Genomic DNA, 22,824 nt, shown 5'->3' with positions numbered 1-22,824 from the left:
AGGAAATACACTGCATAATTTCCAGATCTGAAGATAAATAGCATGAATGGTTCTTTTAATGAAATGTTTATTATTATTTGAAAAATAATTGGAGATGGGGAAAGCAAAGATGTGCTAAAAGAAGTTATCAACTAGAAAGTAAGATTTTCTGTGCTTTTCTTCCCCAGTAAAGCTGTGTTTGTGGAATATGAATCTGCTGTATAAGAAAAAAATATAGATGGTATTACATTTTAGACAATGTGTTCAGAACCTGGTCTTTTTAAATACTGGTGTTAAGAATCTATAATAACATAGGCTATAAAAATTTTTGTTCATTTATATTGTTTTATATATATATATGAAATATAAGGTCTAAGAATATTAATAGGATGATTCCAGAAAGTTCCCCATGCTTGTTACCAATTGCCTCCATATTTTGTATTACTGATTTAAATCTTAAACTTCATAAAAGCATCTTGTAACCAAATTGACTAATAGCTACTACTTTAGATTTTCAGTTCTTCTAAAACTGAATTATATAAAAGCAGTTTAATATTTCTTATATCCATTTTCCAACAAGAAAATCTTTCTACCAAGGCTACACTTATCAGTAAAATTCAAGTGTAAAAGATCTGCCCCATTTTACTAAGAATACCTTATATTCTTAGAATAAAAAGATTATCAATCTTATATAATATTATTAGCTTTTAGGCGAGTATCTAATGCAATTGTAGTTCTTTTTATTTGAGAGACGTAAGAATGGTGTTTTTTTAAGGTTTTAATTTCTATGAAATAAAAAAACATTAACTCCAGAACATTAACTTAAATGGAACTAGTTTTCTCCATTGTTAAAAATGATTTGTTAGAGAAAATTTTAAACATCCACAAAAATAGAATAGTAAAATTAACCCCTATAATATATACCCAGCTTCAATAATTATTAGCCTTCTGTTGCTTATTTATTATTGAAGCATATTAATGGCTGATATACAGTATTACATAAGTTACAGGTATACAATATAGTGATTCACAATTTTTAAAGGTTGTATTCCATTTATAGTTATTTAAAATGTAGGCTATATTCCCTGTCTTATACAGTATGTCCTTGTAGTTTATATTTTTTTAACTTTTTGTTTTATTTAGGGTATAGCTGGTTAACAGACAGTGTTGTGAGTCTCAGGTGAACAGCAAAAGGGACTCAGCCGTACATATACATATTATGTATCAAGCCTTCCATTGTTTTCTGTTGGGGTATAGCTGATTAACAGACAATGTTGTGATAGTTTCAGGAGAACAGCAAAGGGACTCAGCTATACATATACATGTATGTATCAAGCCTTCTATTGTTTTTATTTGCCAAGATGTCTCAAGACTATATTGTCAGAAGTTTTTCGTTTTTTTTTTAAGTTGTAGTTCTGTGTCCTGTTTCTGCAGTGACAGTAGATGTTTAAACAAAATTAGGTCATGTAAACCCAGTAAACGTCACTTTATTTCAGGAAGTGGAGCGAGAAATCTCATTCAGAACAGAATGTGGACTCTATTACTCCTACTACAAGCAGATGCTGCAGGCTCCTACCCTCATGCAAGGTAATCACAACTAACAGTTTTATTTAAGGTCTACTGCATTCTTTTCAATATTTCAGCCAAAATATACTTCTGCACTAATACATTTTAAATATTTTGTATGGCTTGTGTAATTTTTCTTTGTACTTGTATGTTTTTCCTTAACATAATCAATCCATGCAGATGTTTTGCTCAGGAAGAAGTTCTGTATAATATTTTATGTAATTCTCCTCTCTTTGCATCTCAGCTCTACTCCATCCCAAATTATCTGTTTGCAGTTTCTTGATTTTACTGTTGTTTTTTTTCATGATCATTTTGGAAAAAGTCTCTGTATTTAAAAGGAGTGTTGTCTGAAAACAGGAGACATTTTGGCAATGCAAATGAGAATTACAGTTGTCTTTTTTGTCTCCAGTGCCCCCATTCATTCCTTTATTTTGCAATTACCTTTTCCTCCATTTTCTGTGTTTATAAGTGGTTTTAGTGTGTACTCTTTACCTTTACTCCATTTCATGGAACCCCCACAAAAGGCTCTCTCCTACTTAATATATGCTTTGTATTCTTAATACGGGTGCAATGGCAGAGAACTGCCTTTTTCTAGGCTTTGTTCAGAATCAGGTATATTTTTGGCAAGTATTCGTCACAAGTAATGTTTTGTACTTCTAATTTTATCACAATAGGAGACTTGAAATTTTGGCCACCTTTCATTTTAGTGCCATAAAAGTTAATCAGTTGACTCCTGTGTAGATAATCACATTCAGACATAATAAGGTGAATTACCCACCAGCCTTGCACTTAATGGTTTTAGCAGCCATTGATGACTATTGCCTGTGTACATTGTTTCAATAGTCACAGAAGTGACTGTCATTCCTCCTGCATTTATTCACCAAAACTCTGTTATATAGAAAACCTTTTTCTCATCAGCTATTTGGTTACCCTGAGGTAGTTTATCAAAAAAAAAAAAAAAAAAAAATGTCAGGGTAAGTGTTGATTTCTCATCCCATATAGTTGATCCTCATTATTCATGGATTCAATATTTGCAGATTCAGGCACTCACTGAAACTCATCTATAGCCCCAGAGTCAGTAGTTTCAGTGCTTTCGTGGTTGTTCACAAGCACGTGCACAGCAGTGAGAAACTTTGGTTGCCTGACGTTCGTGTCCCCAGCTGAAGTTGAACAAGGTGACGCACCGCTTTCCTGTTCCAGCTCTCAGACCACAGAAGGCGACGCACCGCTTTCCTGGTCTAGCTCTCGGACCACAGAAGGCGACGCACCGCTTTCCTGGTCTAGCTCTCAGACCACAGAAGGCGACGCACCGCTTTCCTGGTCTAGCTCTCAGACCACAGAAGGCGACGCACCGCTTTCCTGGTCTAGCTCTCAGACCACAGAAGGCGACGCACCGCTTTCCTGGTCTAGCTCTCAGACCACAGAAGGCGACGCACCGCTTTCCTGGTCTAGCTCTCAGACCACAGAAGGCGACGCACCGCTTTCCTGGTCTAGCTCTCAGACCACAGAGTCCTTTTCACAGTCTGTTTAGTGTCATGTTTTTTGCATTTTTGTGCTTTTTGTTGATGACTTTGATATTTAAAGTGATCCCCAAGCAGAGCACTGAAGTGCTATATAGTCTTCTTAAAAGCGAGAAGGCTGTGGTGAAGGCATACAGAGAAAATACATATGTTAGATAAGCTTTGTTCAGGTGTGAGTTAGAGTGCTGTTGAGTTAAATGTTAATGAATCAACAAATAGTGTCTTTAGACAAAAACTCACGTAAATCAAGGTCATGTGTTGATCATTTGATGAAAACACATGACCAGAAGCTTGGAAGAACCGAACCCTGTTTTTCCTGCTCGTTCAGTATTGCTCAGTTTTCTTTGCAGTTTTACAGAACATAGCTACAGTGAGTAGGAGAATCAACTGTACTTACTGTTCTCAAAATTATGAGTTGCTTCTCTAGCATTCTCTAAACTAGTGGTTCTTATTGAAGGGCAGCTGTGTCCTGGGGGACAACTGGAATGTCCAGAGATCTTTTAAATGTTGCAGCTTAGAGGGGAAGGAGTGAGTGTGCTACTGGAATTTAGTGATCAGAGGGCAGAGATGTTTCTAAACATCCTGCAATGCTCAGGACAGTCCCCCAAACAAAGAATTATCAGGACCAAAATATCAAAATACAGGTAGTGCTGAAGTTGAGAAACTCTGCTCTAATGGTGAATAATGAGTATTTTCTAAGCATCACTGTGAGCAATAATAGTTGATATTTTAGTTCATTTAAGTCATTTGTTAAGATTATTCTTTTACAAACTTTCAAACATATAAAAATGTAGAACTCGCTAATGGGTTTGCAGTCAAGTATCACTCAGCTACAGTGGTTACCAATTTATGACCAACCTTGTCTCCTAGCTAACCCCTACCCTCAACCTGGATTATTTTGGAGTAATTCTAAGACCTCATATTGCTTCATCTGTAAATGTATCAGTATATTTCTCTAAAGAATGGCAACTCCTTTTTGTAAATATAAACAAGTTATCATTGTCACAAATAAGAAATGACTTAGTATCAAATATCCACTCAGTATTCTCATTTTCCTGATTGTCTTACAGATTTTTGATGTAGTTTTTTGAGATCCAAGTAAAGCTCATCCATTGCAGTCTTTTGCTGTGTCTCTTTCTTTTAAGCTATAGATTTCTTACCATCATTTTTTCTTGTAATTCCTTGTTGAAAACAAACACGGATTGCTTTGTCTGAGTTTTCTACTTTCTGGGTTTTGCAGGAGCCCCGGTGGTTGCATTCAGTGTTTCTCTGTTGTCTGAATTTCCTCTTGACTGGCAGTTAGATCTAGAGGCTTGCTCAGATTTAGGTTCTGCTTTTTGGCAAGAATACTTTATAGATGCTCTTGTACAATTCCCCATCAGGGAATGCACAATTCTTTTTGGAATTAGGCCTAGGCCACCCATTATTGAATTCTCAGCCTTTCACCTATTGGTTTGGCACCACTGATGATCGCTACCTAAATCTGTTCACTGTGTCAGGACTATAACGTGGTGATAATCTAAGTCTATAATTCCTGCCATCATTATCAGACGGAATTCCTCTCTAAAGAAGATCATTTTCTCTTCAACTATTTGGCAACCCAGAATTTTAATTCCTAAAGGAAAGATGGGAGAAGTATTGATCCTTTCCCAGTGTTGTAGAATGAGTTACATCTCTAGCATCCCCTAAAGGTTTGCTTTTTAAAATATCACCATAAATGCATAGATTTCTAACATACTTGATGTGTTTCAATCTTTTGCATTATTCTTCTTGCAACAAATTGTCCAATCTTTGGCCAGTGGGATGCTCTTCAAATCAGCTTTTGTCTTTCTGATATGACTCCTGTAGTCTTTGCAGACTCCCTTGTTTTTGGCATGACAAGTTTCAAACCCATTTTGTGTGTTTTCTACCCCTGGCTTAGAATCAGCTGCTTCTCCAGAGGAGCCCCAGTCCTCTTTTGTGGCTATTTAAGAGACCACATTCTGGGTACTCAAGGCCCTTACTGCTGCTAGGTTGGTCTTTGTTTCCAGACCTTTTTAGTGAGCAGAGCTAGGAGATGTGATTTTTTTTTTCCCCTGAGAGACAATATGAATATAGCTATTTTTAGTTCAAATTTAGAACAAGGTTTTACTTTTTCAACTTTACATTTGTATCTTTTTTATTTAAGTAAAAAATTTTGACTTCTTATGATATTAACATCACTTATCTATTTTTTGCTGCTGTGTATAATACTTACAGTGTAGAAATGATAATATTGCTACCAACAGTGTGATTGCCTGAAAAACAAAGCTATCTTTGTCATTCTTTTTTATTTTTGTATTTTTTGTTTGTTTGTTTTTTGCCTTTGGCCAAAACCGCGTGGCTTATAGGACCTTAGTTCCCTGGCCAGGGATTGAACCTTGACCCATGGCAGTGGAGCGTGGATTCCTAATCACTGGACCACCAGGGATTTTTGTCCTTAGAATGCAGACTCCTAGATATTTATAGTTACATTCCTCTATTTTCAAGAACACTGGAAAGAGGTGTTTGGTTTTTTTTATTATTAATACCAACTCAGTACGTATCTTTGTTTTATCTTGCTTTTGGTTTCAGGGATTGCTTTGTAAAACATTTTTATATATATTTTTATACTTATTTTTAAAATGTTTACATGCTTCCAAAGTCAAAACTATAAAACAGGGAGCATTCAGGAAAGTCCCCCTCTCATCTGCACCCTGTTTCTTTTCTTACCCTAAAGGTAACTATTTTTATTAGTTTTTGGTTTATTCTTCTACAGTTAATATTTTTAATGTAAGCAAATATTTTATATATTCTTATTTTACCTTTTACTATAGAAAAATCCCTGCTTACTGTACACACTGTTCTTTTGCTTTTTTTACTTGACTGAAATCTCCATCACTCCGTAGTAGAGCGTCATGATATTCCTTATGTATTTGCTTACTTACATTCTTGCAGTGGCACAGGACTCGTTTGTGTGGGTAACCCTACTTTATTCAGGTAGTCTTCTTTGTCTGCTCGGACTGCCATAGCAGACTAATGTAGACTGGGTGGCTTAAAAAACAGACATTTAGTTTCTCATAGTTCCGAAAGCTGGCAGCTTGAGATCAGAGTGCCGGCCCCGCTGGCTCTGGTGAGGACCCTCTGGGCCTGCTGATGGCCGCCTCTGCATCCTCACATGGAGGAGAGGCAGAGAGCAAACTCTCCAGTGTCTCTGCTGATAAGGGCACTAATCCCATCATGAGGGTCCCCCTCTGCTAACCTTCATCTCTACCTAATTACGTCCCAAAGGCTCATCTTCAAATACCATCACATGGGGGGCCTTAGGAATTTGACATGGACAGGAGACACATAGACTCCATAACACTCCTACATTAGTCTAGTAGGACTGCTGTAACAAAATAACACAGAATGGGTGGCTTAAACACTATAAATATATATATATATATATTTTTTTTTTTTTTTTTTTTTTTTCAGTTCTGGAGGCCAGAAGTCTACAATGAGGTACTGTCAGGGTTGGTTTCTAGTGAAGCCTCTTTCTGGCTTGTAGATGGCCCCATTCTTGCCATGTTCTTAGATGGCCTTTCCGCCATGTGTATTCTTAGAGAAAGGGAGAGAGTCCCCTCTTGTCGGTTCCTCTTCTTATAAGGACAGCAGTCCTGTTAGATTAAGGTCCCACGCTATGACATACTAACCTTTTTACCTCCTTATAGACCCTATCCAAAAACAAACACATTGGGATTAGAGCTTCAACATAGAAATCTGGGGAGACACAGTTCAGTCCAAAACACCTCCCATTGATGGACTTTGGAGTTGCACGCATAACTTTGTACCTATGTCATTTTGTCTTTTTGCCAGTCTGTCTTTGGAAATAATTCCTAGAAATGGGCTTCCTGGATCAAAGAGTAAATGCATATGTAATTTTGCTAGGTGTTGCCAAATTCTCTTACATAAGGATTATATCATTTTGCCTTCCCAGCTACAGTGTATGAAAGCACCTTCAGTTTAGTTCAGTTGCTCAGTCGTGTCCGACTCTGTGACCCCATGGACTGAAGCACACCAGGCTTCCCTGTCCATCACCAGCTCCTGGAGCTTGCTCAAACTTACTTCCATCAAGTCGGTGATGCCATCCAACCATCTCATCGTCTGTTGTCCCCTTCTCTTCCTGCCTTCAATCTTTCCCAGCATCAGGGTCTTTTCCAATGAGGCAGTCCTTTGCATAAGGTGACCAAAGTATTGGAGCTTCAGCTTCAGCATCAGCCCTTCCAATGAATATTCAGGGTTGATTTCCTTTAGGAATGACTGGTTTGATATCCTTGCAGTCCAAGGGACTCTCAAGCATCTTCGCCAATACCACAATTCAAAAGCATCAGTTCTTCAGCGCTCAGCGTTCTTTATGGTCCAATTGTCACATCCATACTTGACTACTGGAAAAACCATAGCTTTGACTAGGTGGACCTTTGTCAGCAAAGTAATGACTCTGCTTTTTAATACACTGTCTAGGTTTCTCATAGCTTTTCTTCCAAGGAGCGAGTATCTTTTAATTTCATGGCTACAGTCACCATCTGCAGTGATTTTGGAGCCCAAGAAAATTAAATCTGTCACTGTTTCCGTGGCTTCCCCATCTATTTGCCATGAAGTGATGGGACCGGATGCCATGATCTTCATTCTTTGAATGTTGAGTTTTAAGCCAGCTTTTTCACTCTCCTCTTTCACTTTCATCAAGAGGCTTTTTAGTTCCTCTTCGCTTTCTGCCATAAGGGTGGTGTCATCTGCCTATCTGAGGTTATTGATATTTCTCCCAGCAATTTTGATTCCAGCTTGTGCTTTATCCAGCCCGACATTTTGCTTGATGTACTCTGCATGTAAGTTAAATAAGCAGGGTGACAATATACAGCCTTGACGCACTCCTTTCCCTTATAGGCTCACTAGTAGAATATATTGTCAAGCTTCTTGATCATTTCCAAGCTGGTAGTTGAGAAGTGGTATCTCAGTGAAGTTTTAATTTGCATTTCTAGTAGGAGTGAGGTTGAGCATCTTTTCAAATGTATAAGAATTGTGTGCATGTTCTTCTGTGAACTATCTATTCATACCTTCTGTTGAATAGCCGACTTGGTTACAGTAGCAGGTGACCAAATTATAGCAGTGGAATTCTTTAACAACAGATTTATTTCTCACTCTTATCATCCAGCCCCTACGTGGAACATACTGTTATCACAGCAGAGGGAAAAGCAAGGTTGCTTGTGGAAACATGCAGTGATTCTGCTGATATGACCTCTGTCGCATCCACTCGCATGCCATTGCTCAGAGCAAGTCATATGGCCAAACCCATCCCAGGGGAGTAAGAGAGGCTTCATATATTCTCCCCGAGGAGGTCCTACAGACCTCATGACAGGAAGGCAGGGCAGGAAAATATAAAACCCTCTTGTGCAAATTTCTGTAGAAGATTCTATCACATCATGAAAGTTATAATTTACCTATGTGTGTGTAAACATTTAAACAAGTGTCCATCTAATATATGGGGGGTAAGCTCTGTGTGGATGTTGTTGTTGTTTAGTCACTAAGTCGTGTCCGACTCTTTTGCAACCCCGTTTACCGTAGCCTGCCAGGCTTCTCCATCCATGGGATTCTCCAGGCAAGAATACTGGAGTGGGTTGCTGTGCCCTCTTTCAGGGGATCTGCCCAACCCAGGGATCAAACCTGCATCTCCTGCATTGCATTGCGGGTGGAGTCTTCACTGCTGAGTCACCTGGGAAGCCCAAGCTCTTTGTGGATAGGACTATATTATATCCCCAATACCTAGCACGTTCTCTGACATATACTAAAGAATCTCTGAGTGGTTTGAATGAATAATTATAATTACCTTTTCCTGAATTTTCAAATATTAATCTTAGGTTTTCGTGGCTTAATATATGATAACAAAACGGAATCTATGAGGACAATTAACCTCCTTCAACGAATGAATATTTACCAAGAGGTTTTTCTCAGTATCTTATACAGAGTTCTACCCATGCAGGTATGTTGTAATCTGTGACACTGAATTTAATATCAGATGAAAGTCAAAGTGTTGAAATGTTTCACAGGTTTTTCTGACCTTTAGCTGTCTTGATATAAAAACAACAGTATGCTAATTTTCTCCTCACATATTATGAATTTTGCTTTTTATTTATATTTTATAAGATATTTTTACATATAGATACTTCGAGGCTTATAAGTGTGCCATTTGAAAGCTGGTAAATATTTTCAATTGGAAATGTGTAATCACTCCCCATTTATCTTTGAATTAAAAAAAAAAAACCTGGAAGATTAGCAGATCACAGTGACCCTCCTCACCTGAATAAGGGAATGCTAGACAAAATTAGGTGTAAAGCTTGTCTGAAGCCAAAGTCCTCAGGAACTTCCCTCTCCTGCTCTTGATATTGAGAACGAAGGCCGCTAGCACACTTTTACATGAGAAGGAGTGATGTATGCTTATTTCTTGGAATTAATACCAAACTTCTAAATACTTAATTTCCACTTACATGTTTTTTAAGTGGCAATGAGTAGGAGTAGGAGTTCTGTAACAAACATTTTTTTTATCATTCCCTTTTACAGAAATATATAGAACCAGTTTATTTTTATATTTACACCTTATTTGGGCTCCAGGCAATTTACGTCACAGCTCTTTACATAACCAGCTGGCTCCTGAGTGGTACGTGGCTTTCAGGACTGTTAGCAGCCTTCTGGTACGTCACAAATAGGTGAGTTGGAATCAGTATTCCTTTCTCCCTGTCTAAAGTGTAAGTTTAGAAAATGAAGTTACTTCATCTCCAGTTTAAAGAAGGCTGTCCTTCCACATTTGTGTGAGAGTATTTTCTCTTTGGGGAAGCCCTGGTGGCTCAGCGGTAAAGAATCCACCTGCAATGCCAGAGACATGGGTCCGATCCCTGGGTTGGGAAGATCCCCTGGAGAAGGAAACGGCAACCTCCTCCAGTATTCTTGCCTGGAGAATTCCATGAACAGAGGAGCCTGGCATGATACAGTCCATGGAGTTGAAAAAGAATCGGACACGACTTGGTGACTAAACTACCATTTTCTCTTTGGGTTACCTCGTGAAGTTTTTATTTAGTAACATAGAAAGTCCTACTCTGTATTAATATATCTACAACTGAGGAACAAAACATTGAATTGTAAGTCAAGAGAATCATCTATAGTAGTCCCAATTCTATTACTAATTTGCTGTATGATTAATATTTCTCTAGTCATAAATCTCATTTCTTAAAAGGTTTAATAATATCTTTATTATCAACCTCAATAAGATTGTGTGGTGCTCCTAATTAGCAAAGCATAAAGCACTGTACAAATGTAAGGAAGTTCTTACATTATTTAATTAATATATATTAACTTCCAAATACCAGAGCATTATGAAATAGCATTTTTAAAAAACATATTCAAGATATATTGAATTATTGCCTGACCTGTAAAAGCAACATCAATATTCAGTATCAGTCTTAAAATCTGAACATGAGTTCTAATACTCGTTAATCCTCAACAAATTACTTTTTATTATAACATTATTGAGTGGTTACTATATGCCAAGCACTTTACATTAGTGCTTTATATGTATTATTTTAGCAACCTTATAGCCTAGGTACTATTATTATTACTGTTTCAGAGATGAGGTAATTGAAGCTTAAAAGGTAGAGTTTTGTAGTATACATTATATATAAAAATATATGTAAAAGGTTAAGTTATATGCATAGATGTGTATATGAGACTATTTAGTAGGCATATAGATTTATACAGAAAGGTATACACACACACACGCATGCATGGAGCTCAGTCTTCATCAGAATTCAGAGGCAAAGTGTGAGACCGCTGTTTTATGCTGCTTCTTAACATTTTAATCTAACATATAATTCCTGCTAAAAGTCAAATTTACTTCTATTAAAAGTAAATAAAAGACATTTATTGGATACCTAGTGTGTGTAGGAATGGTTCTTGGTACTGGGTGTACACACTTGAAAACTATTCTTGCCCTCTGGGGGTTCACATTTTAGGCGGGGGTGGGTCAAGCAGTTTTTACTAGTATTTTTTAAATTTATCTATTTTTTATTGAAGGATAAGTGCTTTACAGAATTGTGTTGTTTTCTGTCAAACCTCAACATGAATCAGCCATAGGTGTACACATATCCCCTCCCTTTTGAACCTCCCTCCCATCTCCCTCCCCACCCCACCCCTCTAGGTTGATACAGAGCCCCTGTTTGAGTTTCCTGAGACATACAGCAAATTCCCGTTGGCTGTCTATTTTACGTATGGTAATGTAAGTTTCCATGTTACTCTCTCCATACATCTCACCCTCTCCTCCCCTCTCCCCATGTCCATAAGTCTATTCTCTATGTCTGTTTCTCCATTGTTGCCCTGTAAATAAATTCTTCAGTACCATTTTTACCAATTATTAATCAATGACAAAATCAAGACTCGAGTATAAAACACTACCAGTTCCACCCCTGTCTACCTGTGGACAGGTTATTTAAATTTTCTCAATGACAGTTTTATGTTACAGGAATGATGATAAGGACAAATTATTGAGAACCAAGAACCAAAATCTAAATATACTTAATGTAATACGTCTTTCAGTTCAGGAAATCTTTGAGGTAATGATAGTAAAAATTACCCCTTTGGCCCTTTGTGTTTTCCGTGTGCAGAATAGATACCACAAGGGTGGAGTTTACCATCCCCCTGAGAGAGAATTGGGCGCTGCCATTCTTTGCAATTCAGATAGCAGCAATTACATACTTCCTGAGACCAAACTTACAGCCTCTTTCTCAAGTAAGTTTTTACAATCCTTTGTGTCTATTTTTAGTTCTCCAGTTTTATCTTAGAAGCTTCAGAAAATGTGACGTTGATAGTGTCCCAGTGTCTGTTGATAGTTCTTATTCCACGACCAGTTTTTTAACTTGAGTTAAATTTTTTTTCCAAGCCTTTCCCTACTTTACAAAGAAAATGTTTTCATTTTTGATGTTAAAAATGTTCTTTGTATCATCTGCCCTTAAATAGTTAGAGCAAACCCACACAAAATTTCTGCAGAGCTGTCAGAATTTTTAAGCGATTGCTCTTGAGATGTGATTTGGTGCATTATCGCCTCCATAATAATATGGAGTACACATACTGTATGTGAATATTTATATGCAAAGTGTCACTTTAGGATATTTAGAGCATAAGTAACAAATGCAAGAGTTTTCAGAGCAACACTTTATAGTTTTTTTCTGTTTTGTTTATAGAGATATTGGCTGCTCTTGAGAACACTTGTCTGAGAGGCTTTTTATTAGTAGAGACGTGTAAATTATATAAGATTTTCTTTTTACAGAGGCTGACACTTCTTGCCATTTTCATATCAACTTTTCTCTTTAGTCTAACATGGCAATTTAATCAGTTTATGATGCTGATGCAAGCATTAGTGCTGTTCATACTGGACTCCCTAGACATGTTGCCAACAATGAAGGTAAGCTTTGCTTTCTTTTCTCAGTTGAGATGATCATTGTTTAATGTTTTATATTATAGAATGAGCTCAAAATATGCACATGCTTAATGATAAAGTTGAAGCTGCTTCTTAACTGTAATGTAAATATGTTGTGGTCAGTTGAAGTTGAGTAATTTATACAGCCTAGTTTGATGATTTTAACTTTTATCCTACTTATTTTACATTAAAAGACATATTTATTTGGAGCACAAGTGTCTGAGTCAATTGTCCTTTATAGAGTTTACTTAAATGTTAAAATATAGGATAGCTGTTTTAAAATGTGTTACTGTTTTTCCCCCCAAGGAGATCAGTGGATGTATAACAACTTTTCTGTGGTACTTTATAAAATTTTCATAGTAACATTTACCAGCGTGGGATCTGAATCCCTATTGATTGGCCAGAGGCCACCTATGAAATAAGGAAATTATGACGGAAACCATTGTTTGTCTCCCAGTGTGTGCTGCTGTCATTTAACTGCATGGTTTTTGTCACGTGCAGAAATATGTTTTAACATATTGTGTATGTTTTTAAGTTGCTCATAGTTACTGCTGTTCTAAAGTAACAGTAACTTAAGTATTTCCCAAGTAGAATGAAATATTATCTCCAGACCTAGGGCAGCAATATAATCTAATAGAGAAGAGTTGAGCTCATATATTCCATGTCAGAAGAGGTGTAGTAATCTTTGAAAACTGACTGAATCAGTCAGTTTAAATGTACATTTAATGTACATTTAATATGTACATTAAAATATGTACATTAAAGTATTAGCAGTCATCTGATCTGTGGGTGGGGAACATCCCCGAGGAAGGAAATGACAATCCACTCTAATATTCTTGCCTGGGAAATCCCATGGACAGAGGAGTCTAGTGGGCTATAGTCCATGGGGTCGCAAAAGAGTCAGATATAACTTAGCAACTAAATAACAACAAAATGTGCTTAGTACTCTTATTTTCTTTTTGTTCTATAGATCTCTTGAATTTTCCATGATGAACATCTATTTCTTTTTTTTTTTTAATTAGAAACCAATAAAAGGTACTATTTTGGCACACACACAAACTAAAGAATAATACAGCTGATTTATTTTATATTCAGTTCTAAATTTCACTGAACTTTTCATATTTGAAACTGTTGGTGTTAGGAGTAGTACCAGAATTTAAGGAGGAACAGTATCATAATGAAAGGATCCTAGCTTAAAATACCAAGTTGCTACTCTCAGTTCTGAAAATAACTAGCTCTTTAAGCTTTGTCAACTGATACGAGTTCTTGGAGGCTTAGTTTCTTCATAAACTGGAATCATGATCTCTAATCATGTCACATGGGAAAGAGTCAGAATAATTGATACAGAAAAAGATAATACAAATTCAGAGTCTGATTCGGTGATAAGAAACTATCTTTTTCTGTACGTGTCATCTTCTTTTCATGGATGATGGAAAGTCTCTTACCATCAAAAGTGAAGTTTTCAGTGAGAAATGTGTACAGAATTTTAAAATATAAAATAGAACAGTAAATGTTATTATTAAGCATGTAACTATGTTCCATTACTAAGAATATAGAGATTACCCATTGTGAAAACAAGACACATTAGTGATTAATACCTGGGAGGCAATTTTAAAGTACTCAATAAGCTTCCAGACAAAATGAAGTAAACACACTTCTCCTTATTCCTCCCACTAAGTACAATTAAAAGTAGCCCTAGACGTTATATAAAGAGCAAACATAAGATTTTGAGAGGTGGAGAAAAGAAAGTAGACTATGCCTAGAGATCTCAAGACCAAAGGAAATACATGACAGTGAGTTCCCTCAATTTTCTCTTTGCTGTATTTATCTCAGACTAAGTACCAGAGAAGTTAACAACCAGGAAATACTAATGGATTCAGAGGGGAAAAAGCCTCAAGAAAAAGGTGAAGCATGAATGCCACATGGAAAACCTTCAACTTCTAACTATTGGTAATAAGACATCTCTTCCCTTCCTTGCCAGGATGGTGTCAGCATAGGCCTTATGGGGAGCCTAAACTTTCATCTTCACCTTGCAGTAATGAGACACCCCCTTAAAAGTCAGCAGAGGTCAAATGGGCACCCTGGACAGCCAGATTCATCTGGAAATAATGAGGCAGCATCCTTCTTTCCTCAGTGGCATGAGGCTGGGATGGTATCAGAGGAGGTCTGCTGACAATGAAGGTTTACAGAAGGTTCCAAGATCCATAATATCATACAGTACAATTGAAGATCATTTATTAAGCTAAGAACCAGGAAAATCTCTTGAATGAACAGGGATCAACAGGTGGCAACACCAACACACACAAAAGTTGAATTATCTGACAAGGAATTTAAAGCACCCATCATAAAATTGTCATGAGCAATTACAAATGCACTTGAAACAAATGAAAAAATAGAAACTCTCAACTGAGATTTAAAAGATAAAAAGGAGAAGCAAATGAAAATTTTAGAACTGAAAAATTCCAATAACGAAAGTAAAAATCTCAGAAGATCAATTCAACAGTGGACTGGAATGGTCAGAGGAAAGAATCAGTGAACTTGAAGATAGGACAATTTAGAAATTAACGAATTTGAACATGAAAATAGACTGGAAAAAGTGAACAGAGCCTCAGAGACCTGTGGGGCCATAGCAAGAACCTGAATTCATGTAATCAGAACCCCCAGAGGAGAGAAAGAGTGTCAAACTGGAAAAAAAATATGTGAAAAAATACATTTTTGAAGGAATGATCAAAAACTTTACATATTTGGGAAAATCTACAGAATCAAGAAGTTGAGGTAATACTGAATAGTATAAACCAAATAAATAAATGCCAAGATACATCATAATCAAACTTCTGGAGACTAAAGATTTTCTGTGAAATCAGTCAAGAGAAAAATGATACTGATGGGGTAAACCAATTTGAATGACAGTGGATTTCTCATCAGAAACCATGGTGCTGAAAGAAAACAATGGTCAACCCAGAGTCTTATACCCAGCCAAAATATCTTTCAGGAAGGAAAGAGAAAGCAAAACATTCTCAGATGAAGGAAAACTAACAGAATTTCTTACCAACAGACCTACTGTTTTTAAAAAATGATAAATGAAGTTCTTGAAACAGAAGGAAATGATAAAAGGAGAAATGTTGGGACATCAAGAACAAATAAAAGGCAATTAAAAGTAAAAATATGAATTCAGTTTACTTCAGTCACTCAGTCATGTCTGATTCTGCAACCCCATGGACTGCAGCATACCAGGCTTCCCTATCCATCACCAGCTCCTGGAACTTGCTCAGACTCACGTCCATCAAGGTGGTGGTGCCATCCAACCATCTAATCCTCTGACGTCCTCTTCTTCTGCCTTCAGTCTTTTCCAGCATCAGGGTCTTTTCTAAGGAGTCAGTTCTTCTCATCAGGTGGCCAAAGTATTGGAGCTTCAACTTCATCATCAGTCCTTCCAATGAATGTTCAGGACTGATTTTCTTTAGGATTGACTGGCTTGATCTCCTTGCAGTCCAAGGGACTCTCAAGATTCTTCTCCAACACCACAGTTCAAAAGCATCAATTCTTCAGTGCTCAACTTTCTTTATGACTACTGGAAAAACCATAGCCTTGACTGTGTCAACCTTTGTCAGCAAAGTAATGTCTCTGCTTTTTAATATGCTGTCTAGGTTGGTCATAGCTTTTCTTCCAAGGAGCAAGTGTCTTTTAATTTCAAGATGGCAGTCACCATCTGCAATGATTTTGGAGCCCAAGAAAATAAAGTCTGTCACTGTTTCCATGGTTTCCCCATCTATTTGCCATGAAGTGATGGGAACTGATGCCATGATCTTAGTTTTTTGAAAGTTGAGGTTTAAGCCAGCTTTTTCACTCTCCTCTTTCACTGTCATCAAGAGGCTCTTTAGTTCCTCTTTGCTTTCTGCCATAAGGGTGTTGTCATTGCATATCTGAAGTTACTGATATTTCTCCCAGCAATCTTGACTCCAGCTTGTGCTTCATCCAGCCCAGCATTTTGCATGATGTACTCTGCATATAAGTTAAGTAAGGAGGGTGGCAAGATACAGCCTTGTGATACTCCTTTCCCAATTTGGAACCAGATGAAACAAGTTTATTTTGTGAAAGTTGCTCAGGCATGTCCAGCTTTTTGCAACCCCATGGACTGTGGCCTACCAGGCTTCTCTGTCCATGGAATTCTCCAGGCCAGAATACTGGCGTGGGTAGCTCCCTTAATTTTGAGTTATACTTAATTCAAAAATATGAATTAAGTATAATAAACTTGTCTCATCTTGAGTGTTCTAAATTATGTTTGATAGCTAAAGCAAAAGTTACTAATATTCCCTATGGTTCTCTATGTAGAGGAAATATTTAAGACAGTTGTAAATGAGAAAAGTAAAGGGACTTAAATTGAGGTAAAATTTCTACACTTGATTCAAACTGGTAAAATGTCTACACCAGTAGACTGTAATAAGTTAGAATGCATAATGTAATAATCCAGAACAGCCACTAAAAATCTGTACAAAGAGATACATTCATTCAGAAATACTACAAATAAGTAAAAGTAGAATTCAAAGAATGTTCAAGTAACCCACAGGAAGGCAGAAAAGAGAAAACAAATAGAACACAGAGTGAACAAATGCTGCTGCTGCTGCTAAGTCACTTCAGTCGTGTCCAACTCTGTGTGACCCCACAGACGGCAGCCCACCAGGCTCCACCGTCCCTGGGATTCTCCAGGCAAGAACACTGGAGTGGGTTGCCATTTCCTCCTCCAGTGCATGAAAGTGAAAAGTGAAAGTGAAGTCGCTCAGTCGTGTCCGACTCTTAACGACCCCATGACTGCAGCCTACCAGGCTCCTCCGTCCATGGGGTTTCCCAGGCAAGAGTACTGGAGTGGGGTGCCATTGCCTTCTCCAAATAGCAAATGATAAAATGACAGATTTTAAGATCTAGCATAGCAATAATTATTTAGGGCTTCCCTGATGGCTCAGATGGTAAAGAGTCTGCCTGCAATGCAGGAAACCTGGGTTCAGTCCCTGGGTTGAGAAGATCCCCTGGAGAAGGGAATGACACCCCACTCCAGTATTCTTGCCTGGAGAATTCCATGGAGAGAAGAGCCTGGTGAGCCACCGTCCATGGAGTCACAAAGAGTCAGAGACGACTGAGCTACTAACACGCACATAGCAATAACACCCACATAGCTACTGACACACACATAGCAATGAAATACAAAAATTTGAAGACAGAGATGGGTTAAAGCAGATTAAAAACACACAACCAAAATTTTTCTATAAGAAATTCACTTCACACAAAACAAACAGTATAGGAAGATTGAAACTAAAAGAGTTGGAAAAGATAACACCATTGCAAATATTAGCCAAAAGAAAGTAGGAGTGGCTATATTAATATCAGATAAAGTAGGCATGAAAACAAAGGCAATTACCAGAATACTGTATATTGAAAAAAGTATTCATCTACCAAGAAGACATGAGAACCCTAAAGGCATATGTACTAAACAACAGTGCCACAATATATATGAAACAAAAACTGACAGAACTAAAAGGAGAAATAGACAAACCTACAAACAGGGTTGAGGACATCAGCAACCCTCTCTCTCAACAATTGAGAACCAGACAGAAATCATTAAGGATATAGCACTGAACAACACCATCAACCAACAGGATCTAACCAACATTTATAGAACACTCCACCCAACAACAGCAGAATACCCAGTGGATTGAATCAGTGGACTCAAACTAGAAATCATATAAAAAGGTAGGAAACTTTCCAAACTTGGAAACTAAATAGTGCACTTCTGAATAATCTATGGGTCAAAAAGGCAGCCTTGAGAAAACAATGAATTCAGTGACAACAAAAATGCAACACATCAAACCTTTTGGGGTGCAACTAAAGCAGCACTAACAGAGAAATGTGTAGCACTACATCCTTACAGTATAAAAGAGGAAAAATCTCAAATGTAACCAAGCTGTCACGTTGTTGTTGTTCAGTCACTAAGTTGTGTCTAACTCTTTGCATCACCATGGACTGCAGCATGTCAGGCTTCCGTGTCCTTCACTATCTCCCAGAGTTTGCTTAAACTCATGCCCATTGAGTTGGTGATGCCTTCCAACCATCTCCTCCTCTGTTCATCCCCTTTTCCTGTGTAGGGAATATGCTATGCACAGGCCTGTACTATAATTAACAGGGCTTCTTTGAAAAAAAAGAATGACTTTCTCATCACCCCCAGATGAAGGGCTGGGAGCAGTAAAAAGTATATGGTGGAAAGACATCTTGAAAACAAGATGTTGAAATACTGATGTGACTGATGGAAAACCATTAGTGACTGTTCCCGTAACCAGAGCCTTGATGGAGTTGCTGAGAAAGGGCATCACTAACCGAAGAGCTAAACAAAGTCGTGAAAGGCCTGAAGGTTTGACGTTGAGGACTGTGCACTGTATATCTTTATCCCTAGTCTGAGATTGTAAAGAACAGATATCTCTAGAGCGCAAACAAGGAAGTAGAAGTTAACAATAAAAGGCATGCAAGGATTAGGATCTGGGCTTTTACCTGCACATGGCATCAGAGCCCTAATCCCCACTTTATTTCTGAGTCTTCCTTTTCTTTATTCTGTGGTACTCTTCCCTCAGGTCGGTTCATTGTTGGGCTGGTTCAAATTGGAAAAGGAATACGTCAAGCCTGTATATTGTCACCCTGTTTATTTAACTTATATGTAGAGTACATCATGTGAAATGCTGGGCTGGATGAATCACAAGCTGGAATCAAGCTTTCCAGGAGAAATATCAGCAACCTCAGATATGCAGATGATACCACTGTAATGGTAGAAAGTGTAGAGGAAATAAAGAGCATCCTGATGAGGATCATGAGTTTGGGTAAACTCCGGGAGATGGTGATGGACAGGGAGGCCTGGTGTCCTGCTGTCCATGGGGTCGCAAAGAGTTGGACACAACTGACCAACTGAACTGAACTGATGAGGATCAAAGAGGAAAATGAAAACACTGGCTTGAAATTCAACATTCAAAAAAACTAAGATCATGGCATCAGGGCCCATCACTTCATGGCAAATAGAAGAGGGGGGGAAAGTGGAAGCAGTGACAGATTTTATTTTTTGGGGTTCCAAAATCACTGTGGACTGTGACTGCAGCCATGAAATTGAGAGACACTTTTTCCTTGTAAGAAAAGCTATGACAAACCTAGACAGCGTATTAAAAAGCAGAAACATCCTTTTGCCAACAAAGGTCTGTATAGTCAAAGCTATGGTTTTTCTAGTAGTCACATGGATGTGAAAGTTGGACTATAAAGAAGGCTGAGTGCTGAAGAATTGATGCTTTCAAATTGTAATGCTAGAGAAGACTCTTGAGAGTCCCTTGGACTGCAAGGAGATCAAACCAATCAATCCTAAAGGAAATCAACCCTAAATATTCATTGGAAGGACTGAAATTGAAGATTCAATACTTTGACAATCTAATGCAAAGAGCCAACTCACCAAAATAGAACCTGGTGCTGGGAAAGATTGAAGGCAAAAAGAGAAAAGGCTGGCAGAGGATGACATGTCAGATAGCATCACTGACTTAATGGATATGAATTTTAGGAAACTTCGTGAGATAGTGGAGGACAGAGGAGTCACGTGCTGCAGTCCATGGGGTCACAAAGAGTCGGACTCAACTTAGTGTCTATAAACAATAGCAACAAAATCACCAGTATGTAAAAGAAGAAAAAATTGATGAATTGGACTTCACAAAATTAAAAACTTTTGCACTTCAAAGTATATCACCAAGAAAGTAAAAAGACAGCTTACAAAATGGGAGACAAAATTTGCAAATCACATGTTTGAAAAGGGATTTCCAGGATATATAAAGAATTCTTACAGTACTTTCAACAGTTAAATATAGGCAAAAGATTAGGTAGATATTTCTCCAGAGAAGATACATAAAGATTCAATAACACATGAAAAGATGTTCAACATCATTAGGGAAGATTGGGAAATAAAAGATTGAGAAATAATGTATACATTAAATTATTGATTGTTGGAATATGATAAAATATTATAAACTATAACTGTAAAGGAATTTATAAGAAAATTGAAAGCTATTAACAGCATTTGCCTATTTCTAGAATTTATTTATATCGTTGTTTGCTTCCTCTACTTCATATATCTCCTTCTTAATGTTATAAAGTTTAAAGTGTTCTATAACTAAAAGGTATAATGTTTTATTTTCCTTTCTTAGATTGTATTACTTGAAGCTAGGTGTGTTTTCTGCATTATTTATAACTTGAGATGTGTTCAGCTAGGGACCAACCCCTCAGCATGTGGGAGTCCCCTGATAAAATCTATTTAATCATCTAACCTTTGGTTGTTGCAGGTGACATGGCTGTATGGTATACAGCTCACAGGTTTACTCCTGGTCTGCATTCTTCAGTTTTTTAATTCCATGATTCTTGGATCATTGCTTATCAGTTTTAACCTTTCGGTATTAATTGCAAGAAAACTGCAGGTAGGACTTTTTTTTTTTGTCCTTAAACTTTTTAAAAAACGTGTGGTTGTTTGGACCGTGTCTTCATATAGGAAACAAAGGAAAATTCATGACCAAACTCCCACTAAATCACAGTAGGGGCATTATTATTATTATTATTATTATTATTATTATTATTATTATTTTGAAGGGCATGGTATAGCATTCGTTTTCAAGCTCTCTGATATGTCATTATCCCTTTGTTTTGACATTATTATTTCCTAAAAGATTGGAATCGTAATTAAATTCAGGATTAGCCAGAGATACTTATTTGAATGCTATTGGTTTAAAGTTGAAATAAAAGAGAAAACAATGTTAGCTTTTCAAGTGTGAACTCAAGAATGAGAAGAACCTATTGCTTGCGGGAGTGTTTGTCACAGTCTTTAAAGTTGGTGGACCCTTTGTTATTTGAAGTAGTGACACCACTCTCCCTCATTCTTACATATTATAGTATTATTACTATTGATTTTTAAGTCAGTTAAAATTAACAGTTTTGAGAATTTGAGGTTCCAAATAAATAAATACCTTGGGACACTTAATAGAATAACATGTTTGACATTCACCTGATTTTTGACTTTATTATACAATTAAAATTTCTTAAATTTACATAAAATTTGAGTTAGTTGTCTTTTCCTTAATAATGTTGCAAAGCCTGTTCTCTGTCTCATAAGCATATGAGAAACATTTCTCATAATCACTTTTAGATCAAGAAGCTGTTTTGTTTTCCATTTGGGGAAGAATAAATCCTTTTCCTTACTAGTCTTTTGAGTGAGAGTTGCTATGGACAAATCCTCACAAAGATTTTAATAAATAAGCTTTTAGCTGACTGTTAGAAACTGTACATCTCATTTGTCCTTTTAACCTTAATTATAAATGAATTATCACTCATCTTAGAACTGTTTAGATATTATTATATTTGATAATACGTAAAGTTATTTGAGAGTTATAATAAAACTATTATATATGAAAGAGCACAATTTATTTTTTATGCAGGTGATTTTATTTAATGTGTTATAGTCTGTGACATACGAATTAGTGGATAAATCATCAAAAGATTTCTTCAGTCAGTATGAGTTGAGTACCTTCTAAGGAGCCGACTCCATACTCTGGTTGAAGTCTTTAAAACAGGAAGGACTCGGATACATTCCTTATCATATGGAGCTTATTATTAAGTGATTCATTTACTATTAGAAAATAACAAATTTTAAGCAATGTTACTGCATGAAAATTAGGTTATATTTTCTCTTTATGTTGCATGACTCATTGTTTTAAATCTTTTAAGTAATCTCATTTTAAATGTTTATGAAGTTAAATGAATATTAAAAAATTAAAACTTAACTCTCCTAATTTCTAGAAAAATCTGAAAACTGGAAACTTCCTTAATAGACTTGGGAAACTACTGTTACATTTATTTGTTGTTTTATGTTTGACACTTTTTCTCAACAACATTATTAAGGTATGTTAATAAAATGATATTTTTAATTTGGCATTACTGAAGAGTTACTAGTTTTACTTTAAACAGACTCAGTTTTACTTTTGTTTCAGTAACAGAATTGTTTTCTTTATTTTAGTCCTTGATTTCTATTCACTCTTTAATATGTTCTACTTTGAACCCACCTTTGAGTTTATTAAACTTTTTTAAAAACTCAGCTTTAAAAGCATTTAACAAGCATTTCTCTAAATTTAAAAAATCTACTTTTTAGGGATAGTTTTCTGTACTATGGTACTAAAAAAAAAAATGACATTATTTTTATTGGGTTAA

General features: G+C 36.7%; 1 protein-coding gene across 7 annotated transcripts in view; it reads left to right on the top strand.

The window, feature by feature from the left end:
* Positions 1–22,824, top strand: part of DPY19L3 (dpy-19 like C-mannosyltransferase 3) — a 71,496-nt gene that overhangs the window by 22,650 nt on the left and 26,022 nt on the right. For 5 of the 7 annotated variants that reach the window (XR_014059565.1, XM_081510463.1, XM_081510462.1 and 2 more), the window contains 7 exons: positions 1,476–1,566; positions 8,957–9,078; positions 9,657–9,802; positions 11,750–11,873; positions 12,412–12,546; positions 20,913–21,044; positions 22,417–22,518. Coding sequence is in view for 6 of the 7 variants with exons in the window: in XM_081510462.1 (XP_081366588.1) it covers positions 1,476–1,566; positions 8,957–9,078; positions 9,657–9,802; positions 11,750–11,873; positions 12,412–12,546; positions 20,913–21,044; positions 22,417–22,518 (852 nt within the window). In the remaining variant the exon portion in view is untranslated. Of the gene's footprint in view, positions 1–1,475; positions 1,567–8,956; positions 9,079–9,656; positions 9,803–11,286; positions 11,365–11,749; positions 11,874–12,411; positions 12,547–20,912; positions 21,045–22,416; positions 22,519–22,824 lie in introns of all 7 variants that reach the window. The other 2 variants (XM_081510458.1, XM_081510459.1) reach the window with 1 other exon arrangement.

Source organism: Giraffa tippelskirchi, chromosome 7 (genome assembly GCF_054371585.1).
Source record: "Giraffa tippelskirchi isolate mGirTip1 chromosome 7, T2T-mGirTip1v1.2.pri, whole genome shotgun sequence".
Taxonomy (NCBI): domain Eukaryota; kingdom Metazoa; phylum Chordata; class Mammalia; order Artiodactyla; family Giraffidae; genus Giraffa; species Giraffa tippelskirchi.
The sequence above is the reverse complement of the archived record's forward strand: the minus strand, read 5'-3'. Positions and strand labels throughout refer to the sequence as shown.